Source organism: Dreissena polymorpha, chromosome 14, assembly GCF_020536995.1.
Source record: "Dreissena polymorpha isolate Duluth1 chromosome 14, UMN_Dpol_1.0, whole genome shotgun sequence".
Lineage (NCBI taxonomy): Eukaryota > Metazoa > Mollusca > Bivalvia > Myida > Dreissenidae > Dreissena > Dreissena polymorpha.
In genome coordinates, this window is record NC_068368.1 from 45,560,807 (window position 1) to 45,583,766 (window position 22,960).

Consider the following 22,960-nt stretch of genomic DNA (forward strand, 5'->3'; position numbering starts at 1 on the left):
ACAGTAAGCGATGAGGAAGCTTCAAGTGATGAGGATGTTGAAGAATCCGATGACCAGCATGATGAAGAAAATAGAAGAGGTGTTCCTTTATCTAGCTCAAAACCTGCTGTGTCTGGGTTTCAACCTCAATATGGTAATGAAATATTTGTGTTTGTTTGTAGGCATTTATCGTAAAAACTTGATGAAACTTGTTCAGTATGTTGCATTGCCAATATTTAGTCCATATTTTATTATTGAGTACACCGGTAAGAAATGGGCAATTTGATCAAATGTAATTTATTTTTATTTAGATGCTGTATATGCTATATATGTAATTACAGATATTTTTGACACTTTGTCCATGTAGTTTCTCTGTTAACCATTTCTAGGTCACTTGATAATTTTGGTCAGTTTGATATAGATTACAAAGTCAAGTTTTTAAACTGAAATAAAATTGTTTGGTTTGCTTATCGTATATTGACAAACAGGAATGAAACTGGGTCAGAATATTTGCATTGACAGTATCTAGGTCAGTTTCAAATCTGGGTAGCCTAGACTAAAAAATAAGTTACTGGTGTGTGTGTGTGTGTGAATTAATTTATGTTGCATTAATGTTGCAAACAACATACTAATAGTTCATGACTGTGTTTCATAGGTCATTGGTATACACCAAAATTATACGTTTCTTTCGTTTTTCATATCTTAGGATATCAATGAGCAGGGTATGACACGGATGATAATGATGATGATATGGGTGATCCAGATTGGATTCACAATAAAAGAAAGCACGGTAAGTTATTGCAACTTTGTCCTACTTAACGTAGAGGATCTGTCATATTATTTTGAGTGCAACGACCCTCACTATTGATTCATATACAATTCAATTATTCCTTGTACCCGCACAAGAAATTCCTTTGTTTTACATTCTAATGAGCTAACCAGGTGTTTTACAAATTATGTGTTGTACTTTAATTGAAAACCTGAAGTATCTGGTCATTTACAAATAGAAAGATGGGATTATCGCTGTTTAAACATAAAGATAAGATGTATTTAAAATTGTTGGGTCAGACTGAATTCAATGTGATTAAGAATCTTAAGCTCACGATGCCTCATCAATATTGTTGTAGCTCCAGACAGTGAAAACTCGGATGAGGACTTAAAAAGGCAAAGAAAGAAAAACAGAAATAACAGTGGTATGTTTAATAGCATCTAAATTCAATTGCTGTTTAAAGCAACACAACTTATTTGGCATAGTAAATTTGAGTATCAATAAGAAACATATTTTATCTATGCCAATAAGAATATATCTCGTGGTTACAAGGTAGAAATCTGTCTTTTTGGCGCTTTAAAATTTAAAAATAATCGCGTTTGTTGAAATGGACGTATACATATAGAAATCCTACTTTCGGTTTAAAAATTAAAAAAATAAATAAATAACTTGCTTACAATGCTATAGATTTAATGACATTTGTGCACACTTTCAAATTGCATCTTTATGTATTGATTACCATGTATTTCATTTCAAGGTGTGTGGCTTTAACATTTCCTGCACTTAGCTTGGACTATGTGGTTCATTTTTTCATGTACAGTGTTGCTTACGGTATACCACTAGGAGGCGCAATTACAATGTTATACCACACCTTCCAGTGAACCAATTCATTAAATCCGAATATAGTTATTTGCGTGTGTAATAATTGTTTGGAGGAATATTTGCATTACTTTGCGTTATAGTATAATTGTTATCTTGGATATAACATGTAATCTGTATATTTCTGGCAACATGAAACAGCGAAATTGTTCTTATTGTATATGTTTGGTTCAGCATTGCTTATTTTAACATGATGTCCTCATCCGATGATTTGAAATGTTGTTCATATAATATCGTTATTATGTGGACGACACACATAAACGTAAATTGTTGCAGTTGTCATTTTGATTCATGTTATGGTATGCATCTCGGTATTTTATATTTCAGGAAAAAAGAAGTGGACACCGCAGGAACAACGAGTTGTGATGAGTGAATTTGAAAAATATATGCATCTAAACAAATTGCCTGGGAAGTCCGAATGCGAGAAATTGCTAAAAGAAAACCCGTGTTTAAGTAGAAGAAGTTGGAGAAATATTAAAGACTTCGTTCGAAATAAAACAAAGACATTTATCAAGCATCAGGAAAATTAAAATGACTGAGGAAAGAACAATATGCTGTAGATTTGAATGCTGTAACTGGCAATTTGATAAAGTGTTTTGATTGGAAACAATCCAAAACTGACAATATCATTATGTAACAGTAAACAATATATAACACTTTTTAACAAACATTTGTTGATAAGGCTGTTTGAAATTTTGAACTATAAAGTTATATTGTGAAACGAATTTTGTCCATGTTTCATATTCTGTAGGGAAAGTATCGTTTCAGAAATGGAGTATGCTCAATTATTAATTTTAATATAAAGTTAAGTCATCACAGTCTCGTTGAAGACATTTTATAAACATGTTTGGCGACTGTCATTTTTAATAAAACATACATGTATGTTTTTTAATTGTGGTTATCATTATGCTTTAAATATATCCGACAGAATTTCAAACCCTTTTGGGTAGATGTCTAAAAAAGCTTTTCAATTTATTTTAGTAAATTAGAAGTAAAAGCAGAAGAATTGTTGTATTATCCACTTTTTTATAATCCAAATATATTGATAGGAAATCAAAGTTTTACCTTAAGTCATGTTTTGATGCTTGAATTCACTGTATAGGTGATGTATTCAAAAATGGAACCTGTACTTCTGTAGATAAATTGAGTGAAATGTACAATTTAAAAATACATTTGATTGATTATAAAGGGGTGACAAGAGCAATAGATACATTTTTGAACAAATATTGTTTACCCTGTCCTACCCAACAAATGATAAAACCCTTTTCCCCTCATTTTTACATCTCATATTAAAAAACTAATCAGGTGCTAAAAGACTATATAATAATGTAAATAAGAACAATGAACAACCTTCAGTTAAAGCAAAATGGGGTATAAAACTCAATACCATAATTAGTGAAAATGAATGGAACTTCATTTTTGAACTACCCTTTAATTATTTATGTACGGTGGCAAATGTCTTTATTTTGAAAATGTACCTATTTTTGCTTTTTTATGCTTTCTATTAATCTGAATTTGCATATACTAATTTCTTATTACAATTAATTCATACTTTTAATATGTTTATATACTGAAATATCTAGTTTTTTTACTTTTGTTCTCTATAAATACGTTTTAATGTTTTTCAAACACACAATTGCATGCAACTGTCTTATAATGACAGCATTGTTTTCAGTTTGTAAACTCTGAATGTCTGTTGACATGAAGCTGTGCTTTTTCTCTTGTAAATATTTGTTATGTGAAGGTTAACAAAGACGTGATGTGGTTTGTGATTTTGTTTAAAAACAAAAGTAATATATACACTCTTAAGAGTATAATGTATGAATTATATGTTAAGCTTTTGTAGAATATTTAAGAAAACAATTAAACATGGTCTAAGGCGTTAAGCGTTTGCTCTAGATGCTGTGTATTATGTGTCAGTCATTCTGTCATCTATGATAAAGGTACGGTGTGTTTTTATGCCCCCTGATCGAATGATCGGGGATATATTGATTTTGGTCTGTCTGTCTGTCATCTATTCATTGATTCATTCATTGGGTGTGTCCCAAAACTTTAACATTGGTCATTACTTTTGCAATATTGAAGGTATCAACTTGATATTTGGCATGCATGTGTATCTCAAGGAGCTGCAGATTTTGAGTGGTGAAAGGTCAAGATCATCCTTCAAGGTCAAAAGGTCAAATATATGGCCTCAAAGCGGCGTAGTAGGGGGCATTTTGTTTCTGACAAACACATCTTTTGTTTTCAAACTTCTATGCAAATTGCTTTGTATTTGTATGCCACTGTCTACAACCATATATATATAAAGTATGACACTGTGACATTAATTGTTTTGCATGTGTACTTTTGTATGTCACTGTCTATAATCATATGAGTCGTGTTCTGAGAAAACTGGGCATAATGCATGTGCGTAAAGTGTCGTCCCAGATTAGCCTGTGCAGAGACTGCAGACTGCACAGGCTAATCTGGGACGACCCTTTACGCACATGCATTATGCGTAAAATGTCGTCCCAGATTAGCCTGTGCAGACTGCACAGGCTAATCTGGGACGACACTTTACTTACATGCATTATACCCAGTTTTCTCAGAACGCGACTCATATGATAGTTTGTATTGCATATGTACATATATATGTAGCTGTTTTCCTGTCTTGTAATAAAACGTGTTGGGAAAAAAATATGCATGTATGCATGTGTTGCATGTATGTTGCTTTATTATGTCTTTGTGAACAATTATTTTGTACATGTGTAAGATGTGACTTCTAAAATAAATAACATGTTCTTCAGTACAGTGTTCTTGTAGTAAAGTGTCAATGGTGTCCCTTGTATGGCTTTTGTTTACACCCGATGATTGTTTACACACCACGCGTACGTATTAAACCGACACCCATGTGGTTTATTAAGTGATTTTCAGCAATAAAACATAATACTAGTAACTATATACGTTTACTGACAATCCAGCTTGATGCCTTACCTACAATGATGCAATTCGCCGGTTGAATGGCTTAAGGGATAAAGTTATGTTAACATTTTGTCTGTCCGTTCGATACAACTTTGCTCAGAAAAAACTTCAAAATTATTAAATTAATTTGAACGAACCGTCGCATTACAATGGACGGCATTAAGAAAAAATGCAATGTTATGGGCCAGGTTTTTTAACTTTGAATATTGTAGTTTTGAACATAACTTCAAATTTAAAGGCGGGATTTGGTTTAAACCGCCATACAATATTATAAGAGAGACACGAAGAGAAGTACAGTGTGCAATAAATGGCCTGGACTTCAATTAAGTTTTCTTAGCCGGAGCATAATTTCGGAACTATAAACAGGGATTGGCTGAATCGTCATACATTGATAGAATACATTAAAATTAGTGTGTAAGATATTTAGCTCTACCTAATCTGTATCTAATTATCTATATATCTTAATTGAACTATATCTACATCCATTCTGTGTTCAAAATTCAATAACTATCGATGGTCGTTACAAGCTATAAACATCGTTACATTTCCGAAACGAAATGCTCGTATGCTCGAACACGAAGTGCCCCAGGACTAAAATTGTGTCGTATAATACCAGCAGCAAATATTGAAAGAGTGGTTGGTAGACTTGGGTGTTCTCTTTCATACGCATGGCGCCTTGATGGTTAACAAATGTTTCAAGATTCAAAACGTTATTCAGAAGGCTTAAGGGAAAAAACGGATTTTACAAGAACACCGCATAACGGGTGCCAACGCTCGGCTGCGGGTGCAGTTTTCAATAAATGAAAGCATGTAAGAATATGTTTAGAGGTCACAGTGATCTTGACCTTTGACCTAGTGACCCAAAAATGGGTGTGGCGTGTAGAACTCATCAGGGTGCATCTGCATATGAAGTTTCAAAGCTGTAGGTGGAAGCACTTTGAGTTTAGAGCCAATTTTAAGGTTTGAGCACGACGACGGCGGACGACACGACACGACGAGCTGGCTATGACAATACCTCGGGTTTTCTCCGAAAACAGCCGAGCTTAAAAACACTTTACGAAGGTGTCACATGGACATCAACGCAGACGCCGAAGCCAGGAGGAGTAAGAAACTTCCCATATTTTCTTTATTTTGTCTTGATTCAAACATCAAGATGGCAACGCCACTTGTTTATAATTGCTTTCAAACATCGGAACCCTGGCGTAAAATAATTTTATATTAAACTTCACATCATTTAGTGTAGTAACGCAAATAACTTTGAAACGAAAAGAGACGACATGGTATGAATACACTGAATATTTGTGCGCTTGAACTCGATTTGGTCATAATATCAACAGGAATTAATAATTTTATTTTAATATTAATACAACAATGTTACCAAATCTAAGCAATGAAGATAATAATCAGCTCTTACAGTTTAAATTGCAGACTATTAATGAACCCGACTGAGACAAAGATTGTCATGTAACAGCTTATAACATATCGTTTATTCTCATGAGTTTATTCTTATGATGGAAATTAATAATGGGATATTTCAATAATATGTATATGCAATGTTAAGATGAAGTTTGAGAATTTAATAATACATCCTTGGAGGTATTTGCAAAACTAAGACCTGATTTAAGATTTATTTAAAGTAAGAACGCAAATACGTTTACACTCAGGCTGGGGTATAATTGGAATCAATAAAATGGAAAGTCAGACCTGATTTAAGATTAAATCCAAATAAGAACACAATGAGTCCAGAGTCAGCATATAGATACGAGATTATAAGTAACACGCATGGTCAACAAACAGCACAGATGAAAAGGTCACCTATTGCCTGGGGTACAAAAGTTATAGTACTGACGAACGTAACGGAATTATTCTAAACCAATATAAATTGATTAGATTTTAGTGCATATGGCAAGCAAGTAAATACATGAATAGATTGTTCCTTCTAGAACATTTTAATTAGTCAACCAATCCGTAATAAGCCCAGACCTTGGTGACCAATGGAAATTACAAGTAGATTTTATGTAAATTAACCTGGGGATAAAATGCAGTGTTTTAGTTAGTAGTGGGGATTCTGCGGTTAGATTTGAAAAGAATTTGGAGAGTTGTCACGTCTTCTTGACGTGGCAGCCATGTTGGCTGCCACGCTGTAAAATTGTATTTCGTGTACATTAACACGCGTTGTGTTAACAAAAATATTCGACAGAAATAAATCTCGATGAAAACAGAAATGAACTTTGGTTGTTACTGTGTGTTATCAACGAACAATGGGTAATTACGTGACAAGATGCAACACAACAAGTAGGACATTTTAAAGTTATTTTATGTTGCTAAATATTCATGCCATGAGTAACATTGTCAATGTGTGATTACGAGCGGGCTTCAGTGATGTGCATATGCTATGAGTATAATGATGCCACTTCTTACCAGACCGAGTCGTTTTCTAGCTATTGTAAACTCAGCTTTGTAAATATATTTATTATATATAACATGTATATATTCGTTATGAGACGGATACAAGTTTACACACCGGCGACCGAAGACAAGTTAACATTTCTAGTAATATGTCTCGAATTATTTAAAAACCAACAAAATTTAAGTGTTTGTTTTATTCAATTTGTACTTACATCTTCCACTTGGACTTTGATATTTATAATCGTCCTTATTTAACAGCTAGCAATCGTCTTATTTAAAGTTGTGTATAATCGTCCTCATTAAGGTGATTAGAATCTCAATTGAAGGTGTGCATGCATTTTGTCCTGATTTGGCCTGTGTATTTGTTCTTAGTTGAAGGTGTGTAGCTTTGTCTCTATTTGGCGTTGTGTATATGTCACGTCTCAACTTGGCGGTATAATATCCGACTCATAACCAGTGGAATTTTCAGTAAAGAAAACATGCGAATGAGTTCGCAGACTTCTAATGTACATCTTCTCAAAGTTTGGTTGCTGTAAATGCATTTGTATTATGTGTACTCATTTGACGGTAGTTTGACCGATGTCCTCAATTGAATGCGATTGTACGTATGTGTGTGTGTGTGTGTGTGTGTGTGTGTGTGTGTGTGTGTGTGTGTGTGCGTGCGTGCGTGCGTGCGTGCGTGCGTGCGTGCGTGCGTGCGCGCGTGCGTGTGTGTGTACATATTCAATTTACGATTCTCAAAACACAAATAGCCTTGTATTAGTTGTTCCTCTATTGTGTCCATTATTTGATACTCAAACATTTCAATTCTACATATAATAGGTTCATAACAACGATATGAAAATTATGCCTATGACGCTCCTTATTAATTCTTTAACAACAAGAAGGGATTTACCGGATCCTTGAATTAACTTAATTTCTACGTGCCAAATAAAGTTGCCATTCTGTAAATATTAAACCTATGAGTAATGCATACATTGTTTTTAAATGCACTTTACATTATCTGCTTATGCTTTAAGATTTTAAAGGCCCTATAAAGGTGGCAAATCCAATTATTATGCATATACACTAGTATAATTTTTACCGGATTTCAGTTACTCTTGCATTAAAAATGATTATAACACAGCTTAGGTGCAACGTTGTGAAGAATTATGGAAGTTATACCCGTTTCATAATTGGAAGAAATGTTTACAACTTTGTAACTAACGTGATGTGTAGCCTCAAGGTGGTGACGTATGCTAAAAATAGCCGAAAGAAAATTCAATTTTAATTCTATTTTAAACAACTTTTTACCAGCAGAAAGTAACTTATTTGATCACTACAAACATTTTGAAGAGACCTTCTTTGTGAGTGATACCGGAAAACGTTGAAAATCAACGATATAGTTTTGCAATCTCTTGCACGACGGTCACATTACATTCACCTCTGTGTTGGACTCAAAACGGACTATTGTTATGAAAGCGTCTCATTCATGTCATGATCATACCAAGCGTTCATCATTGAGGTTACAGTATACTAAACAATCTCTTGCACGACGGTTACATTGCATTCACTGCATTAAAGAAAACCATCTCATACCATGATATCTTATATCAGTCTTAATTCATTATTATAAAATTTATATGTTTTTTGATGTTAAGAAACCAATATACATACACACGTCGAAGCAATTCCTAACGTCACTCAATAAAAATTATGTTCAATTGTTTACATTTGTAAAGTGCGTGGATTGATTATATCTGCGTAAATGGGCAATTAAATAGTTCCAAAGAGTTGCATTAAAACTCGCAAGTTTTTGCGCGATTTATCGTACATTTAAAAGTCATATCTTTTAATTAAATGGATGCGATCTTAAATATCCAATAAAATATACATTTAATGCGTTTGTTCGGTTTTACCTATTTTATAGACAAAATGGCGTGCTGAGCCTTTCGCAGAGTTGTATGTGAGAGCAAGGAACGACAACTCTGCGTGGAGATTGATATTTTTGTTGACCTGAGTCACTTTCACTTTCACCTTCCCAAGTAAACAGCGATGTAAATAAACTGATTGTTTGTAAACACAATTGACTTGGAGGACACTGTATTTTGAGCTTAAAACAAGTTGTATTGCTCATTTTTGTATGGTTATGTCCAACAGCATATATATATTGTTTTTGATAACCTTTATAAATTAAATATGAAAAAAAATATTTAAAAATAGGTAAATAATTACGGATTGTCACCTTTATAGAGCCTTTAATACGAAGCTATGATGGTTTATTTTAGAATAAATGTATTGCCGCGTGGCAGCGGTTTGGCTCTCTTTCTTAGTGTTTCCTTTTTTAGGTGCGACACCCTACAACTTGACATCAAGTGTAGTGACCAAGGGCCAGAACTTTATGACAATCCGTTTTACATCGCAGTTCAGTTCACATTAGACTTTTCTTACGCGGCTAAATATATTTTCTTCATAGTGATGTAGTTGAAGAGAGCAACAGTTGTGCGGGAACTTACGAAGTTGAATGTGTCAAAATGTAAATTGTATTACGCAAGGATCATTAACACAATTCTTAAGTTAGCTGAACCCTCTTTCCCTTTCTAGACCCCCTCCAAGGCTTTTTTCGACATAGCTTTTTAAGAATGAAGCATTCAAACTGTTCCTTCAGCGCTATAGCATACAAACACTCCATATTTACCTTTCCTCCACTTTGCACCTTGCTCTGTTTTCCCTTTTTTTTGGGGGGGTGCATGATCGTACCTTCAACATTAAAAACAATATGTTTTACAGGTATGAAGTCTAAACAATAACACAATAACTGATATGAAAACACCCTATCAGTTCGGTGTGCATGACTTATTTTTGTAATCGGATTGATATCTTTGCGAGATATATATATATCAGCATGTTCCTGTTACAAATTAATTGACATAAACGGGTGAAATACATACCAAGTATTGATATATTGTAGCTTTAATGTACACGCATTGAATAATATGTTTAATGGGAAACCTGAAACTATTTCCAATGATCTATTTTTAGAAAATGGAAATCCGACAGTAAATGGATATAGGGATCCCCATTCATTTTGAAATCAGTATCATAATAATCAGAGAAAAAAAGATCGAACACTCAATCTGGAATGCGACACAAAACGTGTATGGTCGGCACCAAAAATTAAAATAGCTGAAAATGTGTTTTGGCGCCACCTTCTGTCATTAGCGCCACCTCATAGGCATTGGCTCCATCTCTTTTGGAAAACACCGAATTATCTTATTAGATCGACAAGAATTCAATTTTGTTGTCCATGAAACAACTTAAACATGTCAAAAGCAATCCTTTGACGTTGTTAGCGATTTCATTGGGATAAAATTTCCTGTCACCCAGGCAAAACACTTCGGTGTTCTGTTAAAATTTGTACCACGCCATAACGTGGTCATCACGTTTCCAAATTGGTTGTTATTGTATGTTTCTGTACATTTGTAGATGAATAAATCTTCGCTAAATCTCACCACATTGCCCGATCGTAAAATAATGCGAAATACGTTGAAAAATACACACATATACAACTAAGTCACTATGTAGAATTATCCGTGACATTTCATAACATACGGTCCTTAGCGCTACCTCGGAAGTAGAATTGGTTCATTTAATTTATCAATGCATGGCGAAAAAGAGGTGCCGCCCGTGATTTACGGCCGTGAATATACGCCTTATGAAATGGATGTACTATATTTGCTAAATTTTATTTTTTGGAAGGGCACAATTTTTATCTGGCAATCGATACCAGGTTTTAAAGGGATCTTTTCACGCTTTGGTAAATTGACAAAATTTAAAAAAGTTGTTTCAGATTCGTAATTTTTCGTTTTAGTTATGATATTTGTGAGGAAACAGTAATACTGAACATTAACCATGCTCTAATATAGCCATTATATGCATCTTTTGACGATTTTAAAACCTAAAAATTATAAAGCGTTGCAACGCGAAACGATTGAATAATTTGGAGAGTTCTGTTTTTGTCGTTAAATTTTGTGAAACTACGAAGATTGCTTATATAAGGTATAAAATACGTCAAGAATTTGTACTCGTCGGAATAGCTCAGTAGGCTAGAGCGTTTTTACTTCAGGACTCTGGCAGGACTCCAGAGGTCACTGGTTCGAAACCTGCTCCGGGCAATGTTCTTTTCCTTTTTTTAATTTTTTTCTTGATTTTTTACTTGCACTTTTACGATCCAATGTTTACATTTATCAATATAAAGCATTTAATGAATAAGTTAAAAAAATGCCAAAATCTGTGAAAAGGCCCCTTTAAGTGTCTGAAATAAATTAATGTCATTAAGAATGCTTTTAAATTGTATCGTTTGTTACGGGAACAAATTGAATTTGATTTAGTTTAATGATAACCTAACTCAAGATGAAAGCAATAAGATATTTAACCTTTTTTATTGATCATTCGTTCACCCGTTGTCTATTTAATTTAACTTAATGAAATACATACAGTGATTTCAGTTCAATCATGAAATATCTGTATTCAGTTGTTTCTGTGTCAGATTATACATATGCTAATTGTATTCATGCAAAATGTAGTTTCATCTACTTATATTACTATTACAAATATCATGACTCTATACTATATTGAAACTGCAATTTATTCATTCGATTATATTTCGTAATGATCGAAGTAAGAAAAAAGATCGAACACTCAATCTAGACACGGAGTGTATCTAGAGTCCGTGATCTAGAATGCGACACAAAGAGTGTTTGGTCGGCACCAAAAATTAAAATAGCTGAAAATGTGCTTTGGCGCCACCTTCTGTCAATAGCACCACATCATTGGTATTGGCAATGCATCGCAAAAAAGAGGTGCCGCCTGTGATTAACGGCCGTGAATATACGCCTAATAACATGTACGTTATATATTTGCTAAATTTTATTTTTTGGAAGGGCACAATTTTTATCTGGCAATCAATACCAGGTTTTCAGTGTCTGAAATAAATGAATGGCATCAATAATGCTTTGAAATTGTATCGTTTTGTAACGGAAACCGATTGAATTTGATGTAATTAATTGTAAAATTACAGAATATGAAAGCAATAATATGTGAGCTTTTTATTGATCATTCGTTCACCCGTTGTTATGTATTAAATTGAGCTTAATCCGAAGCCTACGTCGATTAAATTTTAATCATGAACTATCTGTATTAAGTTGTTCCTGTGTCAGAGTTATATAGATGCTTATTGAATTCATTCGAAATATGACTTATACGGGCAAAAGCCCGCGAAGCGGCGTTGACCGTTCATACATATGGGAATTTAGACATAAAATTACATAAGAATACCACATATGGATACGTCTCAAAAAAAATTGCCACGCGACATATATTTTCGCGATGCTATTTATAACCTTGAACAAATCAAGAACACTTTGACATATGCTAAATCACATGTATATACATACCTCAAGAAAAGTTATATCAATGACATCATTATTGTGTAGCGAATCGCACTAAATATTCTCGCATTATTTGTTTTTCTTTGCAACCGTTCCAGAATTAAGTCATTAATCAATTATCTCCCCTGAATGCTCTTCTTCAGTGGGTATAAGCCGAAGACTGGTTCACTACTTATAGTGACAGTCTTCACCGAACATAATTTAGGGGAACATAACCCGTCTTTAATATATTGCCGAATCTCAGATTTCTGTCGAATTTATTTGCTTTGATCTTTTCAATATCTTATTGTTATTATTATCCTGACAAATCACAAACGCTTGTTAAAAAATTATTTGTTTTAAACACTAGTTGGCATCTCTATTCTTCCAGTATTCTCGCGGTATTTCAATAACGACACCCTACTGTTTATGTGTCAGAATTTGTGACGCATTTTCCATTCGCTCTCAGAAAGAAGTGTTACGTGTGATCATGAGCAATATTCTGGTAAGTTGTCGTTGTTATTTACCAGAAACACATTTATTCACAAAATTTATAGATATTCAGATCTAACTTTTTAGTCTTTTAGCTTTAATTTTTAACGTATTTACACCTCGTCTGCTCGCACTTTACCGATATCCCGAAAGGTTACATATCACTATAATTAGTTTAGGCCTAAAACCACAAAATCCGATACCGTTGGATTTTCGTACCACAATCTTACGTTAAAAAATCTTCCAGATTCAAAATCAACAAAAAACAAGACATTTATAAATTGTCTGCATTATTGATCAAATTTTAAGATATTTGTTGGTTTTCCGTTTTAAGAAGCTGTTCTGCCAAGGCAAGAGCTGGGCATCATACAAGCCATTCTATCCAGCAAAACTGACAGTTTTGGTTTACATAAATCAACAAAGGAGGGATTCCTGAACTATCAAAATTTCCAAGCTATAAACACAGTTATTATCTGTGGTGATCTTTATTGGTTCTGTTTGTTTACTTGTATGGAACATGTGTGAACTTTTATAGAACTTTGAAAAGTCTATATATGTCTATCTATAAACAAAAATCAGCTATGGTATAATAAGATCAGATGTGCAAACAACGTCAAAGGGTTGTTAAATTAACAATTCGAAGGCAATTATGCTGAAAAAATATGAAAGTTCCCATGCAAATTTTGTCTGTATATCGACAAGTGTCTGCCGATAATTGTCAAACTAGTAATACAAAACTTACCACAAGTATGTAAAAGCACTAAGTACCTGTGATCATTTTTAGTAAGATAGTGTAATTCTTAACAGTAGCAAATAGCTTGTTAAGTAAATGCATAATGCAATTAATATGATTTCCGTTATATTGTGTAATTAATAAATTGGTTGTTACTTGCTAATCCATGATAAATGTTTTATGGCTAGTGCAAAACCAGCAATGTTAATTTTGTAAAAGGTAATACAATAACACCACTTTGTAATTTCATATACGTAAATATTCTTGAAATGTAGGTTGATGACAGTGTTTTAGTTTTACTTATTTTGTTACTATTATTTTATGTGCAAATAAATAATGTGAAGTGTTTTGTATATCCACACAATACCACATTTCTTTTTATATATGTACTGTGTTATGTGTTATTTGAATGTTTAAATAAAAAAGTATGGATGATATAACATGATGCATTCTAATATTTGTATTCAAATTGTAACTACAGAGCTAAGTGTATGCAGTTTAGACTGTGATTTTAGAATTGCTACAAAATGGCTAGTTTTTTTAATGGCGACACAATTTAAACTATTCAACAATAGTTTGCGAAAGAAAATTAGAAACCTGCAAGATACCTGTATTTTATTTGCGAAACAAGTATGCTGTTATGCTGTTACACATAATTATACATTGATAATAAATAAGAAGACAATTAGTGGTGTTAACGTTTCCCAACAGTAGAAATCATTCTTCTGATGAAGTCAGTGGTATACAGACGAAAGCTCCAGGTATGGCTTTCAATACGTAGTGTGTGTTATGTGGCAGTATAAAACTTATTGGATTAAAAAAAATCCTGTCAAATCTGTCAATCAAAATTGATTTTATACATCACATGATTTTGATTATGTTAAATCAGTGTACTGTATGCTAAATGCAACTGCTTTAGCAAGCTGTCAAGTTGAATTGAGACATTTGATGAAACAAACTGGTTTCTGGGTAGGACCAGTACTTAGTGTCTATATGACGTACCATGACGTCGAAAGTCTACAAGACCTACTAGGTAGAACGAGAAATGTACTTCGACGTACAATTTTTACCGACCCTTGAGTGTTAGCCAATCAGAAGACACCTTACATCTGTTGCTTTTAGAGATATTTGACATTAAACATAAGTATTATTATTATTTATACCAAATTATGCGACTATCGACCGCTTACTCATAGATATTGTGCGTATTTATTAAACATTCTTATTATTATAATTTATACCAAATTATGCGATTATCGACTGCTAACTCATAGATATTGTGCGTATTTATTGACCTGGCGTGGCGGAATTAACCTCTGACTTACGCAAGTTATGGTTATCACAAAATACGACCAACGGGGAGGTTATAATACATTATTTATCCCGTTAATGCTTGGTAACTGTTTGGTTACCGTTGGGAATTTCCTACACAGTAATGCGGTGGACGGTCGTGATACTCCGCCCCGCATGATCAATAAATACTCACAATATGCTGAATAATTTTAATTTTAAAAAAGGTAACGATTGAATCTTCTTTAAATTTGTATATAATCTTTTTTCAATGCATTAAATACTTGAAACTTCTATGTTTTTTTGCCATTCTGATATTTTTATTCATTTTTTCCTCAATTAAAAAAGAGATTTTAAACATTTATTATGAATAAATCTGAAGGAAAAGCGGCTCGAGAGACTAGTGTTTTGATTGGCTGTTCAGAAAATGTGTACGTAGAAGTACAAACATGTATGTGATTGTCGAAGTACAAATTGTACTTTGACGTACAAATATATACTTCGAAGTGTATTTTATATTTATGTCGACGTACAATTATTGTATTTCGACGTACATTTCTCTTTTTAACTTGTAGGTCTTCTTGACTTTTAACCCAAATGGTACGCCATAGTATGTCTTTAGGGTTATCTAAAGAATGCTCCCACTTAAGAGATCAATACAGAGACCTCCAAGTGACTAAGCCAGTTAGCAGACACCCCATCCACTATACCACAGACACCGAACCAGCTATAAATTCCAGTGTCTAGAAAACAAAAAATATAAGATGCTAGATCTTTAAGCTTGGCACATGTAACTTGTTTTAAGATTGATTTTTTTATGCATTACTTAATTGTTGCAACAATTATAATATTTTGAACACAATCATGACCATATATTTATTTAAAATACATGGTTTTCAAAAAAACTTACAAAAAAGTAAATTAGGTAATACCTATTATCATATTATTACTATAAAAAATATCGTGACCCTACTGTACTCCTAATGTAATTTGAATCAATGGTCGACAATCGCACAGCTCACTAGTGCCTACGTAATCAGTTTATGCGCTGCATTTATTTGGTACAACTTTGGAAACAGAACATGGTACGATTATTGATAAAATACTTTAAAGTCGCTAATAAAACAATTCAACAAACAGGGACGCGTTATGAGATGCCGGATAAGACGTCCGAGGGCAGGTAGAGTACATGTTAACAATTCAGCAACAGTAGTATCAGTTATAAGAATTTAAGTCGTGCTAGATTACAAATGTCGAAATGAAGACGTTTTCTAAAAATCTAATTAGTTTCTTCTGAAAACTGTCTGTACTGCAGTAAATTGCATATCATTTCTATAATAATGGTATTATAATGGCGAAACGAAACGAATATATACGGGCGAATGCAGAACTAATTGGTGTGTATTTATTCATTATATGGTTTGGTCATAAGATTAAGAGGAAATAGCCTAAGTGCTATAAAAAGCATTCAGCGGGAAACCTTTAGTGTTTTCCCCCGAAGTATTTTTATAACAATCCTTAATATAGTAATCTGCTGGGATTACCCGCGGAGTAGGTAAACAGGTATGAAGCACGATCACATGTAAAGTAGCTTAGGCGTAATCGATTTATATTAGCGCAATACACACCTTTTGTATTGACCTTATCGCGATGACGTCACAAAAGGGGCAGTCCCTTAGCGACGGTGAAAACAATGCCCTTGATACGGTCGATTTACTACGCTCATTGAGCACCTCTGCTGATATTTCGTCAATTGCATTCCTATTGGGAAATCGATAGGTAATAAAATGTCCTGTAATTGGTGTTTAAAATGTCTGTTGACTTTAATGAAGGGTTAGATTGAACTTCGAAAGCCCGATATGATCAGAAAATGAAACTAATTGGACTAAATGAATGTCCGTACAAATTGCAAGCTGGATGTTGGAAAAATGACCCGACCAAGTGGCCGATGATCGAGTACGGCGACATTCATGATTAACTTTCTCACTGAGACACCGGGTAAATTCGTTTATTCTGTAATAATGAGAGTATCCTTGTAGATGTTAATGTAATGAGTATTGTCGTTCTTTTCAGGGTTCATTCATCTTCGAACATTATAATTATATTTCTACTATGTCAATTTATCATGCTAATGTGAAGCTGTAAAATACGTAGGGACATCTGGTACATGACTTACTGAAAGCCTTAGTTGTGTTCATTGTAATGAGTACGAGTGACAAATATTAAAATTAACACACATATATCTGTATAAATATTTGTTTTTCATACATTATTTACCCCCGTCGCTGTCAAACGTAATTTCTTTTTTATGATGTCGATCGTTTATTGTAGTAACATTAAATCTTAATACGGAATGACGTCTTTTTAATTAACTGATACACGCTAAATACGTTACTTGTTTTTACGTAAATTTTATGATTATTAAATACTTTAATAAATTAATCGGGCTAGTATCTTTACGGTGTAAATTTCTGATAATCTAAATTGGACATGACTTTATATTTGACCATATGTCACATATCTAATTTAGGCAACTGTTAAGTACATCGGCGTTAATTATTCATCCAAATGACTGCTTAATACTACCAGAAAGAGGAGACATGGTGGCATCTATCGTGTTAAATGACACTGTCTGGACCATCCAGTGTGGTTTATGACACCTTTTTGTCAGTTAAGTTTGGACAATATTTGATCAAAACGAGATAATCGGATTATGCAGAACAAAGGGGCAATTAAACACCAGAATACAAAAGCTTACACGATTTTAAGACTGATGCAAACAATCAAATGAAAAATATTGCATTTAATTTAATTAAATGTTTATTTAAGGTGTCAACGTGTTTTATAAAGCAACTGTATATTCAATTATTTCGGCATTAAAAATTTGGCTTAAATGACTGCTCAATATGACAAGAGATGACATAGAGGTATCATAAATTGTGTTTAATGACCACATGTGGTTTATGCAGAGCCCCAAGTATAGGTCCCCAGCTGGCTTTATGACACCGTGTTTTCTTTGTCTGGACAGTATTCGATCATAACGAGATAATCGGTTTGTGATGAAGAAAGGGGCATTCAAATACCTGACATGCGGAAACAAAAAGTGTCGAAATTGGTGTGAATTAAATAAAAACAATAACATTTATCATGAGAATTTATTCAATACGTAACAAGGTAATAAGGTAACATATAGCGGTTCAAATCAGCTACTATATGTTGCATATATTAAAAATTATTGGTTGTTTGTTTTCATCCTTATTTGTGTTCGTTCATTAAATTAAATTTATTATGAAAGAATTTCTATTTCTGGGTATTTTCGTTCTAAAAAAAATGGTCGCGAAGATGTGCCTTAACTTAAGAAATTTGCGAGCAGTGTTAAATATTTCAATGCAAATAAAATGGCGACAGCGCTTTTGTTTTCACCGTCGTCAAGGGGCACGTAACTCTAACTGACGCAAGTGCCCGGATGTTGCGATAAGGTCCTTCAATACAGGTAGCTTAGAATGCTTTAAACTATGTATGTTTATGGGCCTAACTTAGTACAAGAAGTGGACTACATAGTTCGCTGAAGTTGAAAGTTATACATTAAATGACATATGGACAATGGAATAACAGTTTCGTTCTATATACATAAATAAGATTGTTTAACTCTTGGACTACTTAGCCAATTACTAGCTTCCATATTTACATTATACAAATTAAGAACTTCTGTCCATCCTTTGAGAAAACATCCCAAAACTATATTCCTCGGAACGAACGTTATTGCCTTATTTGTAAACAATGGCACAATGTGGATATGTTCACTATCTTTAATTACAACACAGGTATATTAAACGGGCTTACAACAGTGTCCCATATAATGAACATTTCGACAGCTTATTTGTATCAACATGCACATCTGCAATTAGCATTTGTGTACAGTTGTAATTATGTAAATGAAGCTTTAATCAATTGCATATTATTTTTGAATGCCACAAGCACATTCACATTAATACATGTAATTCTATTGCTAAATCTTTCAAAGAATTATTAATCTGCTTCTTCACATTATTATTGTATTGAACACAATTTGTTATTTTGTGAAATATAATGATAGGTGATATCAATTTATATAAAATAAGCATCGAACAAGCAGGATGAAATCGTTAAAACTTGATACATTAAGTTTAAACCTGTCTAAGCAAGGTTAAGAATGCCACCAAATGACGGTTTGTGAACATTAACACTTAACGATATTTAAGTGGGCTGTAGTTTGCTTTATAATATAATTTTGAATCACATTTGGATTTCAGGTTCAAATTCATATCGAAGTTAAGAATTAAGGTTTAAAGTATATTGTCGTCTGTTTTCCAAATAATCGTGTCCTAACAAATTTTATTTCCTGGCCTCTTGCATATTCCCAAACTGGGCCGAACTAATTTTTAACGAGGCTGTTTTCGGAGAAAACCTGTGCTATTGTCGTAGCCAGCTCATCGTCCGCCGTAGGCGTTATGCTAAAACCATAACATTGGCCATAACTTTTTAAATATTGAAGGTAGCAACTTGATATTTGGCATGCATGTGTATCTCATGGAGCTGCACATTTTGAGTGGTACAATTTCAAGGTGAACATCATCCTTCAAGGTCTAGGGTCGAAAAAACAAAGTGAGGGAAGTAATAAGCTTTAAATGGACATAGTTATCTGACCTGCCCACGTATATATTTTTGTTAAATAAATCAAAGCGGCGCAATAGGCGGCATTGTGTTTCTAACAAACACATTGTGGTAAAAGGTCAAGGTCAATGTCATCCTTTACGGTCTACGGTAAAAAATACAAATTTAAGGGAAGTAATAAGCTTTAAAGGGAGATAATTATTCAATATTGAAGTGTACCTCATGAAGCTGCACATTTTGAGTGGTGAATCTACAGTCACGGTAGTGGCTTTTAATTATTTGCTACTAAAATAGAGATTTGTTACAGACAATTATTTTAAAGGGAAGTAATTTATATAATTATAAATCTCATATTATATATTTGCTTACCAAGAATTGAAGTTCTTTTCACAGTTACTGTACAGATTTATTATTTAGATTATGTATAACCCAAATGATTGATTTGTCAAAGGTCTTTTTAAATGATATAATTATAATTTCTCTGATGTTCATTACATACCTGTGGACTTATGTTCATAGATACATGATCAACTTTTTTTTTATGAAAAAGAAAAATCAACTCTGGCTATGATCTCTTTTAAACCACAGGCCTTGGTTGTCAGTGATGTCTGACATGGTCATAATTGACTGCGAGACCCTCCTCCCCCCTCCCCCCCCCCCGGTTCAATTGGAAAAAATTCAAGGGAAGAAAAACCTTTAAAGGGAGATGATTTCTATACCAGCCAAATGATAAATGCAGCGCAGTAGGGGGCATTGTGTTTCTGACACACACATCTCTTGTTGGGTCACTAGGTCAAAGGCCAAGGTCACTGTGTCCTCTAAAAAAAATATCTGACAAGCTTTCGCAGCCGAGCGTGGCACCCGTTATGCGGTGCTCTTGTTATAAATCATGTTGAGTTCCCAAATTTCAACTTTTTTAAAAGCAAATATAGTTAAACTCTTTCAACATTTGAAATACATGCCAGTACTGATAATTACAAACTAGCTTTAAAACTTGGTTTACAATAAAACAAATACTTGTACTCACAAAAAAATTATACATGTTTTTGGTGGAAAAGAACGTTGACATTTAGCGATTATTTACTAAACCAATACTTTTTTTTTTAATTTAACCAAATCTACCTCGAGACTTGCAACAAGCGACTGATAAGTGACTTAATTTAAATCATCGTTCAACACAAAGTCTGCTGGAAAATTCTGTGAAATCCGATGTATACGTCCTTTAGATAAGTGTGTACTTTCCTTGGTTTCAAATAGCAACACAAAGGCTTTTTTATAAATCGGCTTGATTCAAAACAGCTTTCTCAATGAGCGTCTCAAATGCAGAGGCAATATTATATGTGGCGTCAAAAATGCCAATCTCGACTAATCTCATCGTACTGTCATGACAGGATTTCATGAAGCAGAGCTCATATGTATACAGTTAGCCAGTATAACTGAGTGAAAAGATAAACTTTATGCTTATGCACTAATAGCATGCATATAAACTAATGTATGTTAAACAGTTATAATCTAAATCAAATTTATGAGTTTTGTTCATGGACGGTTTTTATTGTAGATGATGAATTCCACTCAAAAGGCCATATACTCGGAGACTATGTTGACAAGAGGAATGTAACATATCAAGAAATGTATGTCGTGTTTATGCTTGTCCATTAACAAAGCAAGTAACCGGTACATGCTAGAAGTGCAGTATGGCCGCTAACACACACCTGATCGGCGACAAGGAGACCAATAATTGGTTCAAAGCGTGCATAGGACTCAATGTTACGAAGGAAGGACTCACTAACTTTCTTTGCGCAGAATTACAGAAAGTACACACCGTTGTTGGTAGAAGTTGTGGAAACTGCCCAATTGAAAACCTCATACAATGTCCGACAAACCCATATTGTAACAAGAGGAAACGGAATTATTGTCCTTTTCACAAATCACAGAAACCGCAGCCATGCCCAATATGTGATAATGTAAAACATAATATCATATTACAACACAGATATGGCGGACCTTCCTGGAGAAACACTCGTGCGGAAAAGTGGGCATTAAATTATTGGGAAATAGGCAAATGCTACCTCCCTCCGGACGGATATAGCAGCATTTCCTCGGTCCAGGAATCAGACTGTAATGGTGTGATAAGCATCATGTTGAATTGCCTACATTTCCAGACATGCCTCTCCCCCTTATGTTTATCACCTCCACCGCCTGATAAGCAATGTCCTCTAGAAAAGGTAATACAAAGCACAAGTTAAGTGTTTTAACAGTAGTGTTTCTATTTGTTTTACTCATATCTGAATGTGTTTGCGAAAATTAAAGAGTATTTCATAAAAGCTGTGGCATATTTCATTAACTTCTATTGTATGACTTTCTAAATACTGCATTAACGCACACTGGTCATTTCAAGTACATGTGTACATCAAAGCGAGTATTTACGATCTTTATACATGTACTTGTTTTCAAAACTTATAAAACATCAAACACAAACACAACAATTCAGAAAAAGCAGTACCATTTAATAAATTAAGTTTGATTAAATTGCAATTATTGTTTACGTAAAAAAATCCTTCATGTGCACAAGAATTGTTCTCTATTTGGAAATGCCCATTAGCTGACGCAGCTTTGTTCATACGACACGTAGACACGCTTTGGTTTGTAATAATAAACGTGTCGGTTTGGCGTTCATTTTGCTGTATACAGTATACTGCAGTATACTTTATTTCATTGCTGGTCCTTTATTTTTCATAAACTTTATTAACATGCACAAATCATATTGATAAGCTTATAAAATTGTGAGAGAGAAATGTGGACATTAACATTCTACATACTCGCTTTAAAATTCGAATATAATACTTGTTTATTTATCATGATTAGTTTTTTCTTAGGTTCGTCAGATTGGCCGAGATGTGCGACACACATCCGACTGCAAGGTTACAGATGCTGACTTGCAGGACTATTTTAAGACACTGTCCACGCTCCTGGCTGACCCACCATGCTTACAACAGGATCCTTCAGCCATCATAGCATGTACAAGACTTAGTGATGTAAGTTAAAGGGACCAGTTTATATATTTATAAATTTAGAATGGTTTGTAACGTCTGTCAAACAGCAAAGAATAGTGCACATTATAAAACTATAATACAATTAACAACGACACATAAGGCAAAATAAATGTTTTATAACATACCGTTGTTTTCCCAGAAATGGGTAGGCAATAAGTATTGCACTTTTTCGTCCGTACCTACATACGTGAGACCGCCCCGAAGCTCCTTCTCTTGAGTTTATTTCGCATAATATTCACATCTGAATTACCTTAATGTGGAGATGATCGTACACAATTTGGCTGCAACATGAGTTTGGAGAATTGTGTTTTTTCTTGGTTTCCACTATTTACAA

General features: G+C 33.8%; 2 protein-coding genes across 9 annotated transcripts in view; one reads left to right on the plus strand and one right to left on the minus strand.

Moving 5' to 3' along the window:
• Positions 1-22,960, minus strand: part of LOC127857912 (uncharacterized) — a 351,976-nt gene that overhangs the window by 63,677 nt on the left and 265,339 nt on the right. The window lies entirely within an intron of this gene.
• The window catches only part of LOC127857915 (uncharacterized), a 157,438-nt gene continuing 150,452 nt past the window's right edge, over positions 15,975-22,960 (plus strand). The window contains exons 1-3 of one of the 3 annotated variants that reach the window (XM_052394662.1): positions 15,975-16,100; positions 21,132-21,798; positions 22,450-22,608. In XM_052394662.1, coding sequence (XP_052250622.1) covers positions 21,268-21,798; positions 22,450-22,608 — 690 coding nt within the window. In that variant the 5' untranslated portion in view covers positions 15,975-16,100; positions 21,132-21,267. The remainder of the gene's footprint in view (positions 16,101-21,131; positions 21,799-22,449; positions 22,609-22,960) is intronic. The other 2 variants (XM_052394660.1, XM_052394661.1) reach the window with 2 other exon arrangements.